This window comes from Synchiropus splendidus, chromosome 4 (assembly GCF_027744825.2).
Source record: "Synchiropus splendidus isolate RoL2022-P1 chromosome 4, RoL_Sspl_1.0, whole genome shotgun sequence".
Lineage (NCBI taxonomy): Eukaryota > Metazoa > Chordata > Actinopteri > Syngnathiformes > Callionymidae > Synchiropus > Synchiropus splendidus.
The window spans coordinates 13,825,740-13,846,478 of record NC_071337.1 but is presented as its reverse complement, the minus strand read 5'-3'; the positions used below and the strand labels follow the sequence as shown (position 1 = coordinate 13,846,478).

The 20,739-nt window shown below is 44.5% G+C and overlaps 1 protein-coding gene across 2 annotated transcripts in view; it reads right to left on the bottom strand.

The window, feature by feature from the left end:
- znf704 (zinc finger protein 704) overlaps positions 1 to 20,739 on the bottom strand; it is a 40,514-nt gene that overhangs the window by 7,892 nt on the left and 11,883 nt on the right. For both annotated transcript variants that reach the window (XM_053861880.1, XM_053861881.1), the window contains exons 3-8: positions 5,811 to 5,914; positions 4,248 to 4,525; positions 1,937 to 2,037; positions 1,491 to 1,773; positions 1,271 to 1,396; positions 1,113 to 1,204 (exon numbers count right to left, since the gene is read on the bottom strand). In XM_053861880.1, coding sequence (XP_053717855.1) covers positions 1,113 to 1,204; positions 1,271 to 1,396; positions 1,491 to 1,773; positions 1,937 to 2,037; positions 4,248 to 4,525; positions 5,811 to 5,914 — 984 coding nt within the window. The remainder of the gene's footprint in view (positions 1 to 1,112; positions 1,205 to 1,270; positions 1,397 to 1,490; positions 1,774 to 1,936; positions 2,038 to 4,247; positions 4,526 to 5,810; positions 5,915 to 20,739) is intronic.

Genomic DNA, 20,739 nt, shown 5'->3' with positions numbered 1-20,739 from the left:
GACAGCAAAATAAAACTTTACATTCTCTTGGACTTCTGGTTGGAATATCACAAAGCATCGAGCAGCTATTTGCACAGGCTGCTTCAAGCACCAAGGCACCAATTCCCTTGCTGTGGGCAGAAGCTCCGGAGCGAAACAGGGCTCCTGGTGTTGGGCACGCTTTGCGCCTCTCTAATTTGAGGAATGTGGGCCATTGTCACCGGGAGGAGAACAGATATCCCGGGACTTGTGCTTCAGTGAATTAGCTGTCCTCCACACAGTATCTTGAATGCTTCTCCATCACCCCTCTTATGGTGCAGTGCTGGTCTCTCCCACACAGTGGCATTGAGGACACAAGGTTCGCTTTGTCACATGACCATCCCCATTATTCTTGGCAACATCAACTACAGAACAAGATCAACAGCAACACTGCATAGATGGGATCCGGCCAGATCATGCCGCCCTCAGAGAAGAGCAGTTCTACCTGGGTTCACAGGAAGAGCCGATGACGAAAAAATATTCACACAACACAACAACACGACACGACACAAAAACAGCTCGGGCTGTGTCTCCTCTCATGTGCTACTGCTGGCTGCCTGCTACTGTGCTATGAACGTCAGCCAAACTCGGCGCATTTCCAGCTACACAATCAGTTTGGTGCGGACCAACTAACTCTGTCATTGGCTGTTCATATTGTTGATCAAAACATGGAGAAACTCAATCCATCCAAGTCTCTATCAACCACATTTCATATGTCTCTGGTGGAAGGTCCTTCTTCTTCTCCTTTTGGCTTCTCCCTTCAGGGGTGGCCACAGTGGATCATCCTCCTCCATCTCACCCTGTCCTCTGCTTCCTCTTCTCTCAAACCTACAAACCTCACGTCCTCCTTCACCACCTCCATCAATCTCCTCTTTGGCCTTCCTCTCCACCTTCTGCCTGGCAGTTCCAACCTCAACATCTTCCTACCAATGTACTCTCTCTCCTCTGTACATGTCCAAACCATCTCCATCTAGCCTCCCAGACTTTGATGTCTATGGTGGAAGGTGACATGACACACAGCTACTAGTTCCTACCCTGGGTTTACACTACTGAGTGGGTCATATTGGGGGTTGTGAGTGCATGACAGGAAGTACCTGATGGCTGCCGTGGCTCTGGGTGAAGATGAGAGGACCGCTAGGGTCTGTGAACGCTGCTCTCCAAAATTCTGGCTTTTGCTCGGGGACACCTGTGAAGTGGACGTCATGAGGAGTGTGGTGGAGACACATTCAGCAAAGTGCGGTGGTCGCCCTACTGTGTTCCCGGTGAAAGTGACGGGCGGTGACTGCCAGGAGATGCTGAAGCTGGAGCTGTTGGTCGGGTTGAAGGCAGAGCCGGATGAGTTACTGCTGCTGGACGGGATGGAGACTGGAGCTGTGGCCTGAAGAGCATGAGATAGTTGCTAGTCCCGCTACTTGAGAGCAGCCAATGACTTGTCTAGTCCAGTGAATCTAGTGGAAGAGATTAACTTTTACCTGATAGGCATGGTCCGTGTGAATGAGGTAGAGAGCGCTAGGCGCAGAGCGGCTGAGCGGGGTGGCACTGCCAGCATGAGGCTCCTTGGTGTCGGCGGGCTGCGGGGGTTTGTGGGTGTCAGACGTTTGGTTGAGAGGAGGAAGAGGAGAAGTTGGAGATATCACGGAGGGGGACACAGGGGAGAGACTGCTCAGCCCGTCGGCCACTGAGTCGGTGTTCAACTTGATCTCAGTGTAGTAGAAATCCTCCTCGCCATCGCTGCAGTCCGAGTCACAGTTCCGCCTGAAGATCAAGATCTGAACGTTAGCTGCACATTTCCTGCTTTCATTTCAGAGCAAACACTCGACTCGTAAAAATAAATAAATAAATAAAGTTATCAACATAAACACCAATAAATAAGTTGTGTCGAAGCAACTTCAAGTGGCTCAACAGACTTCCTTCTTACCCCAGGTGGATGGTGCGGATGTGTCTCTGGATGCCTGCGGCTGTACTCAAAACTTTGCCACAGTTCTTCCACAAACACTTAAACATCACCTTCATGGAGTTCTGCAGACACAAGAGGCAGATCTTGTAACTAGAGCACTTTTGACAAACAGGTCAACAGCTGACACTGTAAAAGGTAAAGGTCCTTCACATGATGTGGAACTCATTTTTTATACCTTGTTCAAGCATGTCCTGCAGGACAGTGCAGAAATAGATATGCGACGCAGAAACGCATGATTGAATACACCAATAGATAAATCGAGATGATGTGAGGATTCATTTCTCATTCCTCCCTCTTATAGATTTATGAGTCATGAGAAACGCTGCCCCCCAGTGGAGAGTACCGACATGTTCTTCTTCTTCATCTCCTGTTATGACCAAATAGGCATCACAGTGAGGGATGATTCACAAGATTGAATTGAACCATAATATGAGCGCTTTTTGAGCTGAAAATGAATATCAATGTAAATTAAGTCAGAATTGAACAGAAGAAATCAGCCAAAGGCAACAAAGGAGAAGAAGCTGTGATCAAGTCAGCACCTGAAGAAGAGCCCCTCACTCTTCTACAGCAGCTGGGAAGGAAGAGGATGTCCTGGGCTTGTACTGCCAACATCCACTTCAAAGATGATCGTTCAGATCAGCACACAGCACGTCACACAAACAGGGAGCCTCATTGTCTCCTCCAACAATGAGCAGCATTGTGAGGAACGGCGCGGGCATCACCGACTGCAGCTCACATCTGTAATCCACTGGCAGATGATCTGGACTGTATCTGCTGTCAACAGCTGCCTCGCCAAGAAGCCCGGGGCCGATTAAAACACTCTTGGAGCGTGGTGGTAAGTGGGTCAGTGCGCCACTTCATCCTTTCATCTACAGGTCCCACTCAACATTTCTGGAGGATTCCTTGTTTTCGCGAAGTTCATGTCAGGTTCCTACACAGTGCCGACAGACGGGCAGCTTCTTCAGAGTGATGAGTCACTCCGTATTGAGTCAATCAATATTTAGTTTGATTGACAGATATACACATAGCATGGCCGAACTTCAAGCGCACATGAATCAGATTCTGATTCAGATATTTACCTCAGCCAAAAAGGTCATCTGCATTCATCTCAAAGCAAACATGTAATTCGGAGGCCATGTTGCTGACTGTCCATTCAGTTGCCGTTCCAAACCACATTCTGGATGCTCACACTTTGCAACACGCATCACTGCCACTCTTGTTCACGCGTGTGGAGGGAGTGTAAATAAAGTTGTCAATACAGCAAGCACCAGGTCCTCTGACTACTGAGACGTTTCAAGATGCTACAGATTTTCCACACCCGATACACTTCCCTCATCTGCTAAATATTTCATGGATTTTTGAAACACTTCGCTCCAAATATGTGGCATTTATTGACCAAGTGAGAGTTTACGGATGCGGATCATTTAATTGGCTCCCAGGGGACTCACGGCCCAAAACTTTCTGTTTATGAAAACACGATGGTAAATACTCATAAGACAAGATACTGTTTTTGCTTGTAAAACATGGGGATCAATAAATAGCAACTGCTGTTAGTGAGCTGATACACAGTACAAAAACAAGGTTAGTTAAGGTTTGGTTTTTGAAGGTTTCCTACTCAACTACAGTGAGACTGTCGCACGTGACAACAGAAGGGCGTAAAGGAGGCTGGTTAGAATGGAACTGAATACGCGGATAGAAGTATAAAGTCACGTCTGATGTTCTTTTTAGAGGCAGAGAAAGGGAGCAGGAGCCGAAGAAAGAGCAGCCATATACACTCGAGAACTAATGAGGAAGTGACACCGAGCCGTGGAGGTGAAGATGGTGTGGGGATGAGAGGAGAGGGGCCCTTCAGAAGGTCACATTGCTGTGGTTTCCTTTCATAAGAGACAATTACCGCTGCCTTAAAAAAAACATGCACATGGTCTTTGAAGTTGAAGCAGAGACCATGTGGTCGAGCCGTGTGTATTAAAATGGAATCGTTTGTGTCATTCCATCAATATGTGGTGCATTTCATGATGGACTCACTTCTGTGACTGACTATTTCAGCATGTACGTTTCAGTGTGAGACATTCATTTCTGTGTGTCAGTGTTTCAGTTTCAGTTACAGTTGACACCTGATTGGCTAAACTGTTAGGTGGCGCTCTGTGCTAGAGTAAAGTCAAAACTCCACCAACTCCACTGAACAATTATCTTGAACGTTATAATTCTATTATTAAATATAGTTATAAAAAGATTTCGTCTGAACAGCAGCAGAGGTTATTGTCATCCTTACTTTGCGCTTGCGTGGGATTGGCTCATCGAACAGCAGGCTGCTGCCATCCTGATCCTCCAGACTGGGGTCCTCAGGCCCAGCGGGTCCCGGTCCAACGCCACCCAGGCTGGGCACACGGAAGGGTTTGAAGCTGTCGGCTGAGAGTGGAGGTGAAGGAGTGGAGGGGTTGGACTGGTCGCTGGGGGCAGACCAGCTCCAGTAGCCACCAGAGGAGCTGTTGCTGGACGGAGTGAAGGGTCCAGCTGATCCGTTCTCCTTCCATGAGCCGCTCAGACCCTCTGTGGATTAGGATATTGAGGTTTGTGTCAACAAAACTCCACACAAATCGGTGAGCAGCACAATTCAGTAAAATAAGAAATGCTATATGTGTATGTTTGGACTAGCTACCATGCTAAGATGCTAGATGGGCAACAGTCTAAAGGCCCATGTATGTTCCTTCTCATGTTGCGTTGTTACCGTCACAAGCCATTCCATTGATTCTTAACATTGGTACTGTCGTTCACCAATACATCCACCAGGAGTTTATGATAACAAAAAAACTCCAAAGCCAACATGGCGACTGTGGAAGAAGCAGTGCACCATGCACCTCTCGTACAAAAGAGGAAAACAAAGGCAGCATTGTGGGAAGGGGGTCGGTGAGGCTGTTATAAATAAATCACGACCGGAGGACGGAAAAGTTCTGCCATCGTTATGTCTTCTTCGCGTCTCTTTAGAGCTACGTTTAGGGTAGTAACAGCAACACTGCCCCCCATGGTTTTTGGTGGTACTACTCCGTTTGGTCTGTAACCATGAGCTTTGCAGAAACGTGCAGAAATACGGACAAAATGAACACAGAGCAGGGACAGGAGGCTTCGTCCGTATCCGGATCTGTAGGTAACACTGATTGTAAATGGGCCTTAAAGGTAGCTAGCATGTGGTTTCACAGCAATGACAGCGTTTGGATATTGATCATTCACTCAACAAAATGCTGTGTTCTAGGCTAATAATTAAGTAAATGTGAAAGTGGGCAAGCAGATGAGGCGCCTGCTCCATGTGAACGCACCTGCTGTGAATACTGGTGTAGACACAGTGTGTGAATGGGAGCAGCATGACATCTACATTGGTCCATTCAGGCAAAGGGTCAGGATTAGAAATCAACTACGAACACGTGAGCGTGATGTGCATTCCTAACATGTGACTCCATGCGTTAAAGCGGGTTGGACGGTGAGCTGCATGTTCAGTTGAGAGGACATTGGCAGGTTTGCACTGACTGTCTAAGCAAGTGTAAGTGATGGGAATTACATGGCACTGCGGGCTGCCGGCCACAGAGCTCCGCATTCATCAGGAGCTTTTTTCTACTCCATGTAAAAACCTGGTGATTGATCAGTGAATCTGGAGCACAGCAGGTGGGGGACATTTATCAGACCACGCGTCTACATGTGGTGGCAACATCTGGGAAGCAAACACAGCGTCCGACTTTTCTCACTGAAATAACCGACGATGCGGTTGACGGTATAAATGAGCGGAAAATGCTGTACACTTTAGTAAAATTAAAGTTGAATGTTAGATGGAAGGGATACGAACCGGTGACTTTGACAGGCGGACTCCTGACAAGCGGGCTGGTGGACAGACTTGTTAGCACCATGGCAGCTGTGACCTTGTCCATGTCCACTTCCTCTGTCGACCGTCTGTCCAGACAATGACAAAAGGGAGACGTCAGTTGAAGAGCAGCTCACATACAAACAATAAAATAAAGGACAGAAAACAGTTCGACCCAAATGTCCCAGGCGTAACAGACCGAGCCAAAGTGAGCTCAAGAGCAGTAAATTTAAAACCATCCCTTCCTTCGGTTGAGCCAATTCATTGACTGACCTTTAACCCCCACGATCAAAACAGTGACACAGTACGTGTGGCTACATTTTAAGAAGGAAAGTGCCAACACATGACCTCTAAATACTTGTCTACTCCCCATTGTTTTGTTTGAGAGTGGTGAACCAGCAAAGACTGGAGCCGTCGCACAAGACGGGAGGAAACAGGAGAAGTAGGTTTCCTTCCACACAACAAAAACATGCAGGTCGTGTCATAGATACTCTTGATCAGCCACAGGTGTGTCAGTCTTCCTGAAACTGGTCCGAATATGTGCATTTTCTTTCACCACTTAGAGCATCACGGCAGGAAATGGTGAGCGTGATGAAAGAGATATCTATACAGACAGACATGAACACAATGTGCGCGTGTGTGTTCACGCACTCTGACTCCTTGACTGCAGCAGGACTTTGTGGTGAAAGCTGATTTGTCCAAGTCAGATCTATTTTAATAATGAGATCAAGGTTATCTTTGAGAAGACATGACAGGCACCGCTGCTACCTGACTGATCAAACCAAACACATGCAAACAGAACATCATTTACCTCCAGACGAGCCGATGCCTCACAAAGCAAGACAACACAGTTGTGTGAGTCACTTTCCAAGGATGCCAAAGAGAAAATAAATTCAGTCTCATAACTGTGTGATCCAGTCTGGGCACATCAATTCTTTGTCCTGGTGCAGGTTATAAGTAAAGCTTCTTGGAATTCAATATTATGAAACTGAAACACCACTTAAAGGCATCAGATCAAGCACGAGTTCAGGTCCATCTCAGGTTATAATTCCAAATTCTTCCACGTGCAGATTCAATGTAATAGTCGCCAATGAGTAGTGTGACATAAAAATTGTTTCTCAACCAGCTTCTCATTAGTGAATGCAGCAAAAGAAAGGGAATCTATCATGAGTGAGAAGCCGCCACAATGACGCTTTCAGAAAAACCCTCCGCACTGTTACACATGCTGCCGTGTCGTTCCTTATAAATGAAAAAGCAGAGGACACAATTGGCCCATTCTACATCCACGAGTGCCATTAAAACACGTTCTGCCCACATTCGGACACAGTCGGGCGACGGAGATGGAATCTGTGATGGATAACAGGTGCTCTTTGTCTCAGCAAGAATATGAACGTGTGCACCAGAGAAACAAAAGAGGGAATTACGTCTGGTGAAAGAAAGCAGGAGGAGACTTCCCCGAAATCACGTCTGCCATTAGCCCTGTTATCAAAGTTCCCGTCCACGACGTAATGAAGTCACATCCACCTCGTCGGTCTGCCAGAGAATCATTCATGTAAGTGACGATTAGGCACAGGAGACGTTAAATGATCTCAAAGTGAAACTTGATAAATGACTGCTATTGTCTGATGAAATGTGAAGCAGGAAAGCAAAAATCACAAACCTGCCGCCGCAGATAAGAGAAGATGAGCTGGTAAACAGGAAGTAGATTGGAGGGTATAAATATAGCTGCAGGCGCTTCACTGTTGAATCTTAGCTCTTTGAGCCGTGCAAATATCACCATCAATGCTCAGAATATTACTCGTAGTTAAGACGGCGCATTGGTTTATAATGAAGTTTATTCATGTTTTTAATGAAGAGCAGGACGGCTGTTGGTCACGCCTTGATTCTTTGGAATAAAAACCACATCTATCTGTTTCTCATGTGCACCTCATGACAGCTTTGTAGCAAGTCTCATCATGACTAGCTCAACTCGTGGTTCTTCTTTGGCACAATTTTGTCTCAAGCAAAGTTTTTGGTCTCCAAGTATATTCATTAACCGACTCAATCTCCTCTGACTATTCACTTTTGACAGGGGGGTGTCAGTTCCTCCTGCGGTCCGGTGTTAAAGACAGTTTTCAAGTGATCCTGCTTTTTACACTCCTCTCATCCTTTAGGAGCTGATAAAAAGAGCAAAAGCGTTCATGTAGTAAACTCCATAAATCTTAAATGATCCAGCCACACTCATTCACTCTGCTTTGTTTTCATTCCGTCTCTCGTATACGATTTTTGGCTGGACTCCTACAAAGCTCAAGTATTATATTACCGAATAAATGCAATCAACTGGTTGTTTTCAGAGGAAGAGTTGAGGAGAGTGAACGGCCTCCAAAAGCTCTATTATTGTGGAACTTTAAAGAACACGCTTTTGGATTATAGGATGCAAAAGGATCATGGATTAAATGTGGATTCAGATATGGGATACTTTTCTCCTAAGTGTTTGCAGTTACATCGACTGGACAAAATGGTTTGTCCATCCACATACAGCTAATAAAGCACTTTTCACAGCTAGAAAGGTTCTGCACAGAAATCCACTTCCACTTTATGTGTGCCAATTGGATTTGTTGCACAAAAAGTGATGCAACCTTCAACTCTGTTACCTAAAAATGATTGAACAATTCCAGTCCAACAGCATGAATTTCCCCTAACAACTCCAACTCTCCTCCATCCGACAGCCTGACCTCAATCTCCTCTACCTCCCTGCACTCCGGCTGGACTCCCCAGCAGAACTCCCACACAACTGGAGTGAGTTGATCTCCCACAGCTTTGCTTTTGCGGCCGTATATCACACTGCGAACAAAGCGAGGAGGAATGACGGGAAGCGGGAGTTTGCGTGTGCGTAATGCGAGATATCTCTTTAATACGGAGCAATGTGTGTGTGTGTGGGGGGGGTCTTCTTGTTTATTACAGCCACTGGACTATGACACCCATTTCCTCCCCCATGAACTCCAATAAATCAGAAAGCTCCTCCTCTTCAATCTTACCCGATCTCCACACACAAACATGGAGCCAACATCCATGAAGGACGCCACTCTGACACACGTCTGAGGTGACACAGATTTCTTGTCTGTCTTTGTGTGTTGCCTCTTTGTTGAAACTTTTTTTTCAGCAGAGAATTGCCAGTGTATATTTAGATCGACATTGACAAGGTGCATAAGAGACAGATCCATCCAGCCATCAAAAATCAGTGCAGTTCTAAAGCTGTAAATACAGTGTGAACAAGTCCTTTAAATAAAACATCTAATTATATATTCTTTATGCGCAGTCAAGTAATAGTGGCTGTATTAATGTGGATTCCCTTAATAACCCACAGGAGTCCACTAAAGACACCACTGAGATGAGCAGCCAGCTCAGCCAAAGCACTGTACGTTGCATGTGTTTATTCATTTAGAAGGCTGAACATTAGGACTTCACGGTGCTATTGTTGGGGGACCGTGGTTCTCAATGAGGACCATTTACTTATATATAATGAAGGCGTACATAAGATCGCCAGACATGTTTCTCTCCCTCAGGTCGAATAGATTTTGCAAGGTGAAGAAAAGCTATACATGAAACAGGATACACCGTAACTTTCCAGTCGTCTAATAGAACGTTTTCACATTTTTATTCAATAACTAACTCTTTTATAGGAGTGAATGACCTTTGGCCATAAAGGTCAGCATGCTGCGCTCCTGAGGAACAGCTTGGATGCAGAGAAAGTTAAATAGAGCTCTTTAAAAAAAAGCTGCAGGCTTAGCTGAGCTGTATAAGCCCTGAATTTATATCCACAAAGACAGTAAACCCTCGAGCGATACAGATGATGGGGGAGCTCATCTGCTGTCTATGCTTCACTGTAGCTTCTAAAATACCTTCGGATTGACAGTCACACACACACTCATTTGTATCAGGTGACCCAGATTTGCTCTATAGGTTTGGGTTCTTACATACATGTAGCATCTTTGGATCGGGGGGTAGCGCTGAAACGCACGCATGAGCTGGTTACACTCCTGATTGAAGCAATAGGCTGGGAGTTCGGCTTGCGAATGAGCCTCCGGCGATGCACGCACATTAAGAGGATATTATTGTGATGTCCCCGCGGCAGGTGCGGAGACAGACAGGTGAAATCCAAACCTGTCTGTGGACGTTGTTAAGCAGGTGTCATCAAAAGACAATGGTAGAATACAAGGAATAATAAGCAGCTGGATTGACACGTTCAATATCTAGTCAAAAACCCGGTAGGAGATCAGCAGTACCACATCTTAACGTTTCTAAAAAGTTCTTACGTCAAAGACTCTGGATGGCGACACCAAATGGATCATCCAAATCCCAATAGTAGTATTCACTAGTGCCGAAGACCAGAATAACTCAAGAATAGAACCTTGATCAGTTTTTATTAATCATTTTAAAATTATTATTATTATGCAGAAATGCACCAAAAATTTGTCTGCCAAAAGACTTGCTGGCGAGGCTTCGTGAAACGTTCAGAATCCACTCGCTGGTACTCTCTGCTCTAAAATCTGAGGCATTCAACAACTGTTTCAATGAAACCCCTGGCATCATTTTGAAACCAAGAGCGCCACCTTCTGATCAAAGGATCTGAGGACACCGTTTCATGAGGCCTCACCAACCCATCGCTAACCACAAGGCTAAAAAGTGATGTGGTGATGACACAAAATCGATGGATACGGCCAACAGGTCTGTGGCGTAGAGGTATTTCAGTGTATCGGAGAAAGACCAACGGATGGAGTTTCTCTTACTTCTCTTATTCCAGTAGTGACAGGTTGATGAGATTTTATGGATCAGTGTCCTAATTTTCAGAGCTCAGTAGACGGCGCTCTGGGTTGAAAATTATCCATTATTCTGTTTGTTATTGTGTCTGCGAATAATGAATATGAAAATGAATAATGAAAAATGAACAAAGCTCAAACACCAGCATCTGTTCAGTGCTGCCACTGAAAGGACTAAACTGCTTTCTGCTTATATGTGAAGCCTTCACGGCATGTTTTCATTGTTCGATATCATTACTCCCCAACAGACAAAACAAGCGCACCAAGGTGTCTCCTTAAGCAGCAACACACAAATGTGGCTGCGGTTGGGAAGTTGTTTACCTCTGTATTACATGGTCCTGATCACCAGAGGCATTAAAAGTGAGGAGTTTCTGAGGTCTTAATCGATCACTTCATGGCACATAATCTCTCTGCACGGTGCACACACACACTGAACATGGCAGAATTGATGTTCCAGTAGACCCTAATGAGCAGAGGGAATACTGGGGATCTCACCGCTGCAAGCTTCTCATTTGGACTCACATGTGTGTGCGTGATGACTGAGTGTGAATAAATGGGTTTCTCAGATCAGAGAGAGAGTAGATGGGTTATCCAACGGCAGCGGTGGCTCTCTGGTAAATAAATCCTGTCACTCTGCTCTGACCATCCATATGATCCTGCGCTCAACTAAACAAAGGAAGGCAGCGTGAGTGGGAAATGTGAGCGGTGTGTGAGTGGAAGGCAAATATCAGAAGACGTCACCGCGTTTCTCCACGTCGTGCCCTTTTCTTCCCGCACTCCATAATAATAATTATGTTTGTCCTGACAAATTAAACCGAGTGGACAGCAAGGAGAAATGTCAACAGAGCGGTTCAGTCACAGTGGCAAGAGGCGAGGTGCTGAGGTCTGCATGGAAGAGACCAAAAAGCAAGGCTTTCACGAGGAAATATTGAGAATATCATTGGACATATGTCGTCAGAAGCTCATATACGATGAGGGTCTGACAAGCCTAGGACAAGTCAGCAGGGTGAGCTAGCGGACCTTTTACAGCTACATGTTTTGGGAGAGCAACTTCCTGCTTTGAGTCAAATGTTAAGTGTCAACTTTTTCTGTAGCTTCTGTAGTTGGGTATGTATTTTTCAACAGTTCACAAAACTCAACTTAGCCGTGAACAAAAGCAAAGCGGTCGTCAAAAAGGACGACGTAAAAAGGTCGATAAAAAAAATAGTGTCTGGATTATGGGTGTGAATCACGGTACAGTAAAGTGGTTTTACACACAAATTCCCCTGTCGTAATTTAATGAGTTTAGTGATTAATAATTTAAACAGATTAGAAAATGGCCGCACAACAACTCATGAGCCTCGGGATATTTGCATATCGAGGCTCATAAACTCTGAAGGTGACAGCAAAGTCAAAATTCATTCTTCAAGAATTGGATTGAGCATTGAGGCGCCAGCATGCGGAGGACAGAAAATCCCATCCTTTCACCTGCTCTCACCACTCTGTATACACATAACTCTACAGAAGCTACGATGTTTACCTGTGATACTGGGGGTCAAGAGAGCAGGCAGGTCGGACTTTCTCTCCCTCCAGGACACAGAAATCAACGTCATAAACCACATGCACATAAACACACAGGAGACACCTTTTATCACTGCCGGGCTTGATTATAAACACCTTGGCTTTAACTACCACAGAAACACAGCCCGCCACACTTTCATAACTCCAGCCTCAGCTCCCAGGAGAGCGATACACACACACACGCGCGCGCACACACACACACACGGGAGGAAAGGGCCTCTTTCCCAATTATATATCTGGGAAAAGGGGGGGGGACTTGCACACATGAGTGTTTGCTGAAGGTGGTCATAAAACCCCCAGAGATTGAGCTGATGGAGAGCATTATGAAGGTCTATCAGCTGGTCAAATCGTCCTAAACCGCCTCCAGGCAGGACAAAGGATCTGAGCGCCACTTCAACATTTACCTAACGGCCTTTTACTCACACACCTCCCCCACCTCTCCCTTCCCCTCATCTTTCCATTGCTCTTTCTTACCTGTTATTTTTCAAGAAAAGCCCTTACTTTGCACTGACTGTCAGCATCACACCCGCAAGCTTTTTAAAAGACATATACTTGACCGATGATGAAGACTGATGGAAGATAAAGGGCAGCATTGTCATTTAGCAGAACACTCATGGAGCCCTCCACCAAAAGTGGATCAAATATAGATATCCATTATCCAGCAGCCACACTTGCTTCAACAGCAGCACAGGCTGAAAAGACATTTTTGACATGAAACAATGCAGAGTCCAAAACCTCAGAAACACCATCTTGACAAATGTCTGTTCCTTCTCGCGCAGCTCCAAACTCAAAGGTTAAACATTGTCGCCCTTAGCTACCCTGGAATCAATCATCAAAATAAAACGGAAAGACGGCAAGATTAGTGCCGCAGCCTTTGTTCTGTACCTTCAGTCTAAACTCTTCTTCAAATAAACCAAAGCATCAATGAGGAGGCGCTGAGCTCCAAGATTACCGTGCCGCACCATGATTATCCACAAACACCTGTTGAAGTGCAACAAAGAATCGACTTAAAAATGCTGAAAAAAAGTCAAGTGAGTGGGACCAATCCACTGGTATTCCAACATGTTCGATAGTGCCTCGATCATAAATCATGTACCCGCTTCCACTGGGGGAATTGCACAAAGCGACTCTCATATTTGCATAGATAATTGGAAGCATGCATGTATGGGTACACAAACCATTATCGGCGTGATGCATATTAACATCATTAACTACTGACACCACTGGAAACAGACGGGAGAAGCTGACGGAATGCACAAGTCGTTGCTTAGTTGGGCCACATTTTACATCAGCGACGGCTGACACAACTCCTGTTGTCGCTATAGATTTCGTGTCCTTGTTCCAGTTAGCCACACAACCCCAGTAAATAACTCCACAGTGGGTTAACATCTCGCGCTGTCAGTCAGGAGCAAAAACAGTCGCGCACACAGCGAGGAGGAGAAAAGACAAAGAAAGAGAGGGAGAACCGGAGAGTGGGAGGGACGCACATCCTGGGGGAACAGAGGGGGAAATGAGCGGGAAAGCAGAGATGGGAAAAGCAAGATAGAGATGCAAGGGAGGGAGAGGGAATGAAAAGGTGGAAAAACAGCGTTGAGACGCTTGTCCAGCCATCTGGCTCAGGAAGGACAATGGAAAAGTGGAGGAGAGAAAAAGAGGATGAAAACAAAATACAACTGGGAGAAGTGAAAGATAAACTTCATTGAAATGTGGAAGGGAGAGTCCATGATGTTTGATTCTGGATTCATCTCCGACAAGCACATCGGTTGCTTGAAGACGGTTTCTGTATGTCCAGCACTTTTTTTTCTATGATTCTATTGATGGTAAATACAAAATAAAAGATGAAAAACAATACGATCTGCTTGCTCTATCCATAGATGAGACGGTCAAGTGCAAGCTAATGCTAGGGGCATCAAAGAAGCGTGAGCAGACCTTGTTTGTAAAGAGTACGATAAAGATTTACTGCAAGTGAACAAACCACAAGACTACAATGGAGGCACGAAGCATGAGGGCTGGAGTTCAAAGAGAATCTCTCACACTGTGATGTGTTCCTGTTGAACATGAAACCAGCCAAACAATAGAATATATGAAAAAATAGGCTGTCAAATATGGATCACATTAAGAACTATACATTCCCATTCTGCGATCTAACTTGAGCATAACAACCACTCTCACATACCTACTATATCTAAAACAGTACTCACAGAGCAGTAAGTAAAGATCAATGTCTTAGATAACCGTAAATACTGTTTGATCATATTATTTCAAATTCAGTCTCATTTGCTAAACATCACAGCTGACGCCAAAGAACAACTGATATCCCTTTAGAGCCACAAGTGCAGAATCTGGACTACAACACTGGTGTGTAAATGGTCTAGACTCAATGAGCATTTGTGATCTTTCTTCAGCAGAACGTCTCTGCTGAAGCAAGTTGTTTATTTTCATTGATAAACTGCAGCGCTTGACCGTAATTATCTTAAAACCACGAGGAGTAACTGTACTCTCCACCCTAAAATTGGACTCAGAGCAGTGAGACTCAAAGGCTGGGGAAAACACGTTCAATATTTAATGCACAATTATATGTTTATACAGTATTAAGATGTTACTGGATAAAAGAGAGTGTGTGAGTAACTTGCCATTGCTCCGACAAAGGCCCACAACAGAGCAGCAGAGCCATGTTTACAGACGTCAGTGCGAGTTCATGAATATTACATGCTTTAAGGAGCACAGCGTTTATGTGTATATGGTTGTGCACATGTTAGCAAACTAAAACGATTGTGTAGATGTGCCGAATGGTGGTGTTGTGTTTCCCTCCATCCGAGCAGAGAGAGGGAGGGAGCTTGGGGAGCCAGCCCCTGGTAAACACATCCATTTTCAGATCACAGTGAGGTAATGCGTCCAGAGCTGCAAACCCAACACAAACACGCAGTTCTGCAGGCGGTCTTCAAGTTTGGCAGAACATTGCAGTCCCACCAGACCCACATTTCTATGATGGCTTTGCGCGCCAAGTCCTGCTTTGATGGGAGTCGGCCTGAGCATGAGAAACCAAAATCAAAAACAATAACAACCTCGTCGGCGCACGCTGGTAGCTCACGTGACCGAAGCTACCAAATCTTATTGTTTACAGGGTGAGATGAGAGCAACGGAGACGGGGAGGGGACCAAGGTGACGGATCTGTCGTTTAAAAAAGAAAAAGAATGCTGCCATGTTGATATTAGGAGCTCAGCGTCGGTGGGGGCGGCGCACATGTGAGCTGATGAAAACAAGCAATTGTCTCAACACCCACACCAAATGGAGGTTATGAGGGCAAGTGCACCAGCTGTCTTGTGAAAGTACACAAAAACACATCGATCGTGCCGTTTTCACTTCAGTGCACCGTCAACCTGAGGAAACTTGGAGCAAGTCTAAAGCTTTTCTTTCTGTTCGACACACCAAAGCTGGAGGTGTGACTACTGGGAAAACACATCACGCCGGGGCACTTTGGTTTGCTGTAGTAAGCCAATGCTTAAAGGGCGATGACAACCAGGTGTATAACAAGCACAAGTTGATGCTTGTTCTGGCCTAACTAGCTTTGTTTTTAACTACCTGATCTGTGTAATAGTGAGATGAATTACGGTTAAAAGAACCTTACACTACTGCCAGTCAGCCTATTGGTTTCATGTATGTACTGCAACAACCGACAGTTTGAGAAAAAATTCAAAGACTATTTTTCATTTCCTCTTAATATTTTATTTCCAAATGTGCTGTTGCTTCATTTCCACTCATTGAGTTGCTGAGTTAACTAACTTGAACTGTGCAGCCAAACAGATACTTTACAAAATGAAATCCAGCTAGCAGACACAAGACTTTCTGCACGTGTTGCTAAACTTTGAAGCCGTTTGACCACAAGACAAACAACAATCAAGCAGTGTCGAGGACAGATGAATAACAGAAGCCTACACAGTCTTATTTGAAAGAGCTGTTGACATGTCTCGCCGATGGCTTCTGCCCACATATTTTGTAGGTTTGCCCAACATTTGTTGAGAAACAAGTCAAGAAAATAAGTTCTTATTTACTCACGTTCTGAGTGGCGTATGAATCTTGAATATGTTTTGACCTTTCTGTGCACGTATTCTTCACCATTGACATGCAGTAATCCGTCTACTTTGATGTGCTTTCTTTACCTTGTCCAAACGAAACTTGCAAAAAGGCATAGTGGAACCATGTTGTGCTGGAAGCAAGAGGCGTAGTAATATCTGTCCACATTGTCTTAATTACAGTGAAGGGTGGCCTTGTTTGTATGATGAAACACGTATTAAAACGCGTATTAAAACCCCCCCTAAAAACGTCTTCCTCCGAGCAGAGCCATCCGTGATAAACACGAGAAACATGTCATATAATCTTGCTAAGTGTGTGCGCTGGAAACCAAAAGAGTAATGGATTAAATTTTCTTTTGGACCTGTCTGGTCTGTTATTTACAGTTCTGGTCGGCTGCCCGCTGTCGGCTTTAGCTCTTATTAGAGGACACCGAAGACTTTTTATTGGATTGCGGAGGAAACGGGTCTAATCTTCTGTCGTCGTCTTCTGGGACAATTTATGTAGATTGGCTTACGCAGATGGTGGCTGGCGATCGCTCAAACTTTCAACGTAAGATAAGACTTCTGTTTCGTGCAATGTGAGGTGTTGTTTCAAGGAATGGGTTACGCAACATCCTTTTTTTTTTATAAGACAGTCAAGCATAAATCAGAATTTAACTTCCAAAACTCCTCTTCTTCGCTCGAGCCAGCATGGACTGAAGAACTGCACACCTGCCTTTGAAATTTTAATGAAATATTTGGGTGGCAGGAAATCCACTGAGTCATGAAATACTACACACAGAAAGGTAGCACTGCTTCCAGTCTCTTCGCATACGGCGACAAAACATTAACTTGAATTGGCTGGTTCTCCGTGTTGGAGCTTATGCATGATAACTAGACTTATTTGAACGGACTAATTAAACAGCTCGGCTCATGGGACGTGCACGTCGTAAAAATAGGCTGTTCTGCAAAGGAGAACATTTATTAGGTGAGCAGACACCCGACCTGGAATGACCCAGAAGAGAAGAGTGATGGGTAAATACGGTGGAGGGGAACTACACATCATGAACACCACATGAAGAAGGCAGGCCATTGTCTTTACAAATAAGAATGCACACTAACAAATACCTAATTATTATATAGAAGCTCAGAGCTGCCAGCAGAAAAAAACATTTTTTTTTTGATCAACCAGATCTTGCGGGACCATACACTCACTGCCGAGGCGATGACCAAGGCGGGCGCTCTGGATGGTCTCGGGCACTGCTCCTCGGGCAAGAAATGTGCGTTTTGTTACACACTAAGTGACTCACCTGTTGGCAACAAATATTATGTTGTCATGTTCATAGTCAGAGGGTAGCAGCAGATATGATGCTGAAACTATGGGCAGACACTAGTCAAGTTTGGCGGCAGAGTCTTCACTCGTGATGGAATGTAAAGTGAGGCTACAGTATGTTTTCTATCTGAATATATTTGGCATTGGTTTACTACCGTGTATTATCTGAATCTACAGCAGACATGCATCTTAATTGTGTATATCACTCCTGTAAATCACATCCGGTCTTGAATGTTCAAACTTAAACGTAATGTATTGAGGTTTTATTTAAATGAACCTTAACAAGTTCAATAGAAGAGTCGATCTTGACCATTCAAATAAAAACATCCCCACAACAATGTGAGATGACATTTTGTTTCTGCATTAAACAACAGACGTATTAGCTTTAAACAACCTTATGGTAAAACTGTGTTATTAATTGCCAAAATAAAAAAAATAATTAAATAAATGGACAGTTTTCTTCAATCAGGGTAGCATACGCTCCTCATACTGGCTGTTCGTAGGTTCATTGTGTTCAGCATTTGACTGCAGCACGGGACATCTTACAAACAGCATGGCACTAGTCAAAGTCTTAGCATCCCTTTGAATGTTGCGGGTGCTGGTCTTATCTCTGGAGATCCATTATACTGGCTCTCATCGAAGCTGACGCTCGCACTGCTTGCTGCCCATTAGTGGCTAAACTTGAGTGCTGGTTTGTAAGATACCAGTAATGCACACTCCAGACAATATCATTGTTTTGGTTTAGTGAGGGCCGTCTTACACACTGTCAATCAAAAAAATTGGTTGGTCACTATAGTTAACACACTTCTTAAGGGGTTCAGAAGCAAACAAAGACGGACGTACCAGTACCATGTGGGAATCACAGAGGTGACAGGTTAAAGGAATTGGGGAATAATAGCCATTATCTAGCACGAGCAGTTCACACACACACACGTCCGCACGGACATACTTAAGTAAGAGTTAATTATACATATGTCAAGCACACCCCCCGCCCCCACCACCGCGCACGCCTGTAGCGCGGCTCCCACTCTGCTGGCCAGTGATAAAATTGATGAGTGACGCTCAAATTAAAGCGGGGCTACAATTATGACACCCCGCGCCCAGGTCTTAATTAGCACATCCTTGTTTTAATGAATAGAAGCCATCACGCTGACGGGCATCAATAATTCAAAAATAATTTGAGTCAGGTCAATGGGATTGATAACCGTAATGGGATGGGAGGTGGTGTGGGGAGGAGTTACTCTCGGACCTCACCTCTCCATGTCTTTGCCCAAACACCACCATCTTGTTTCACTAGGTTTGAATATGGCAACAGTGGACCAGAGTCTGGATCTTTTAGCTGGTCCAGTTGCCATATTCAGACCAACTGTTGTGTAGTGACCCGGCTAACTGAGCTCTCTCGCTCTCTCACAAACATCACTATCCTGTTTAAGGGTAAAGACAAACAGGAGGCCGCTAAAATAGCAATGTTTATGGACCGCTAGAACCATATTTCTTTATGGAAATGCTCATTTGAGGAACAGGAACACCAAAGACGGACAAAAGCACACGTTACCAAGGAAACATAATCCTTTACGGCTTAAAAATCAATATAGAAGTCTGCATCACATCAGTGAAAAAGAGAATTCTGTACAGTCCTAAATCTTTACTGGATTCTTCTGGATTAAGGTGAGTGAGATTTTCCTTTCCGACTTTCCGAACAGACAATAGACAGTGCTGACCTCTAGGAGGATTGAGATAGTGCAGGTTATAGATTTTGGTAGAATGGTTAATCTAAATTGATCATGGGGGTGACAGTGGTTCCTTTACGCAGTCACTTTCACTGTGGCCCGAAACAGCCGGTCACCCTGGCTCTCTTTCTCCCCGTGCAACCTGGATAAGCTGCAGGCTATTAAAAGCAACGGTCATGAATATATATTTTACATTCGACTGGCCATTCTGGGCTCGAGGTGTCCCAGATCCCGGAGATTTCATTGCAGTCACCATGCCATTTGCATTTCACTTTGTCAAGACAAAAATAAAAGGTGTTGTCGCTTGGCTTCAGAACTGTGAGGCTCAGTCAGGATTTGATCATCTAGATGTAAATACGAGCGAATGCCACACGCTATGGATGTGATCTTGTACATTGATGCACATCCATACCACCTTGAATAAATAGTATGTGACCGTTGCAACAGCATCAATAAATCAATTTGTTTGTTTTGTTCCTGCAGAAGTCAGTCCATTAAAGCTGGGAACTATGGATTAGTGAGAAGGAGAATGAAATCCCATGTCGAATGTCACATAAACTTTGGCTTTGAGACTAAACTGCCTCCTGACTCTAATTACTGCAGTTATCAACAAATAAATTAAGCCAAATTGTGTGGTAATTAACAAGTAATTACCTTTGATCAACTGGGTTTTGCTCTACTGGTGCGGCCTGTCAGGACAGCACTCCACACTGAGAGTAAAAGTCACAAGAAAGAAACAGCTATAATAACTAATACCAGTCAATATACAGTACTATCAATCACTAGTCACAGGACGAAGTAAAAAGTGGTGTTGTGCTTCATCCCATCTGTGTAGTTTGGCTACAGTGACAATGCCACCCAGTTGATATTTTTATGGTGAAAACTATCCCAGGACCCAGGCCAATGAACAACAATTATTATCATTGACGGTAAAGCTCAATCCGGCCCAGCTGCCCTAAAACCAGGAGAGACACTTCTCAACCTGAGATTACACAACCACCTTAAAAAGCTGTGGTGGGTCTTCCAGTTGGTTCAGTATCGACTCTCGGAGCTTAACCCAAAAGTCTATTTCCATTAAGAGCCTCAGAGGAACAAGCTATATTGATGTAGTCATGTTCTTGAGTTACAGTAATTCTTTTACTTGCAACCGTCATGCCATTGTAAAAAAATGGGCAGCATTCCTAGAAACTGAGCTCTGCGAAGCAGCCTCCAGAGTCGATCTCTAAATGTTGGCTTGGTGTCGCCGTGTGCACAAATCTGACACAGGATTTGGATCAGTTCTATTAGAGAGTATTCCTTGAAAAAAAAAAATACTGGATTCACAACAGTCACGTTTGTTTTCCAGCAGAACCCACGTTTGTTTTGCAAGTGTTATCAGATAGTGGGTCCTGAGAATGTTTCACATTTTCTCAGGCTATCATTTCCTGATTGTGTTCGGCT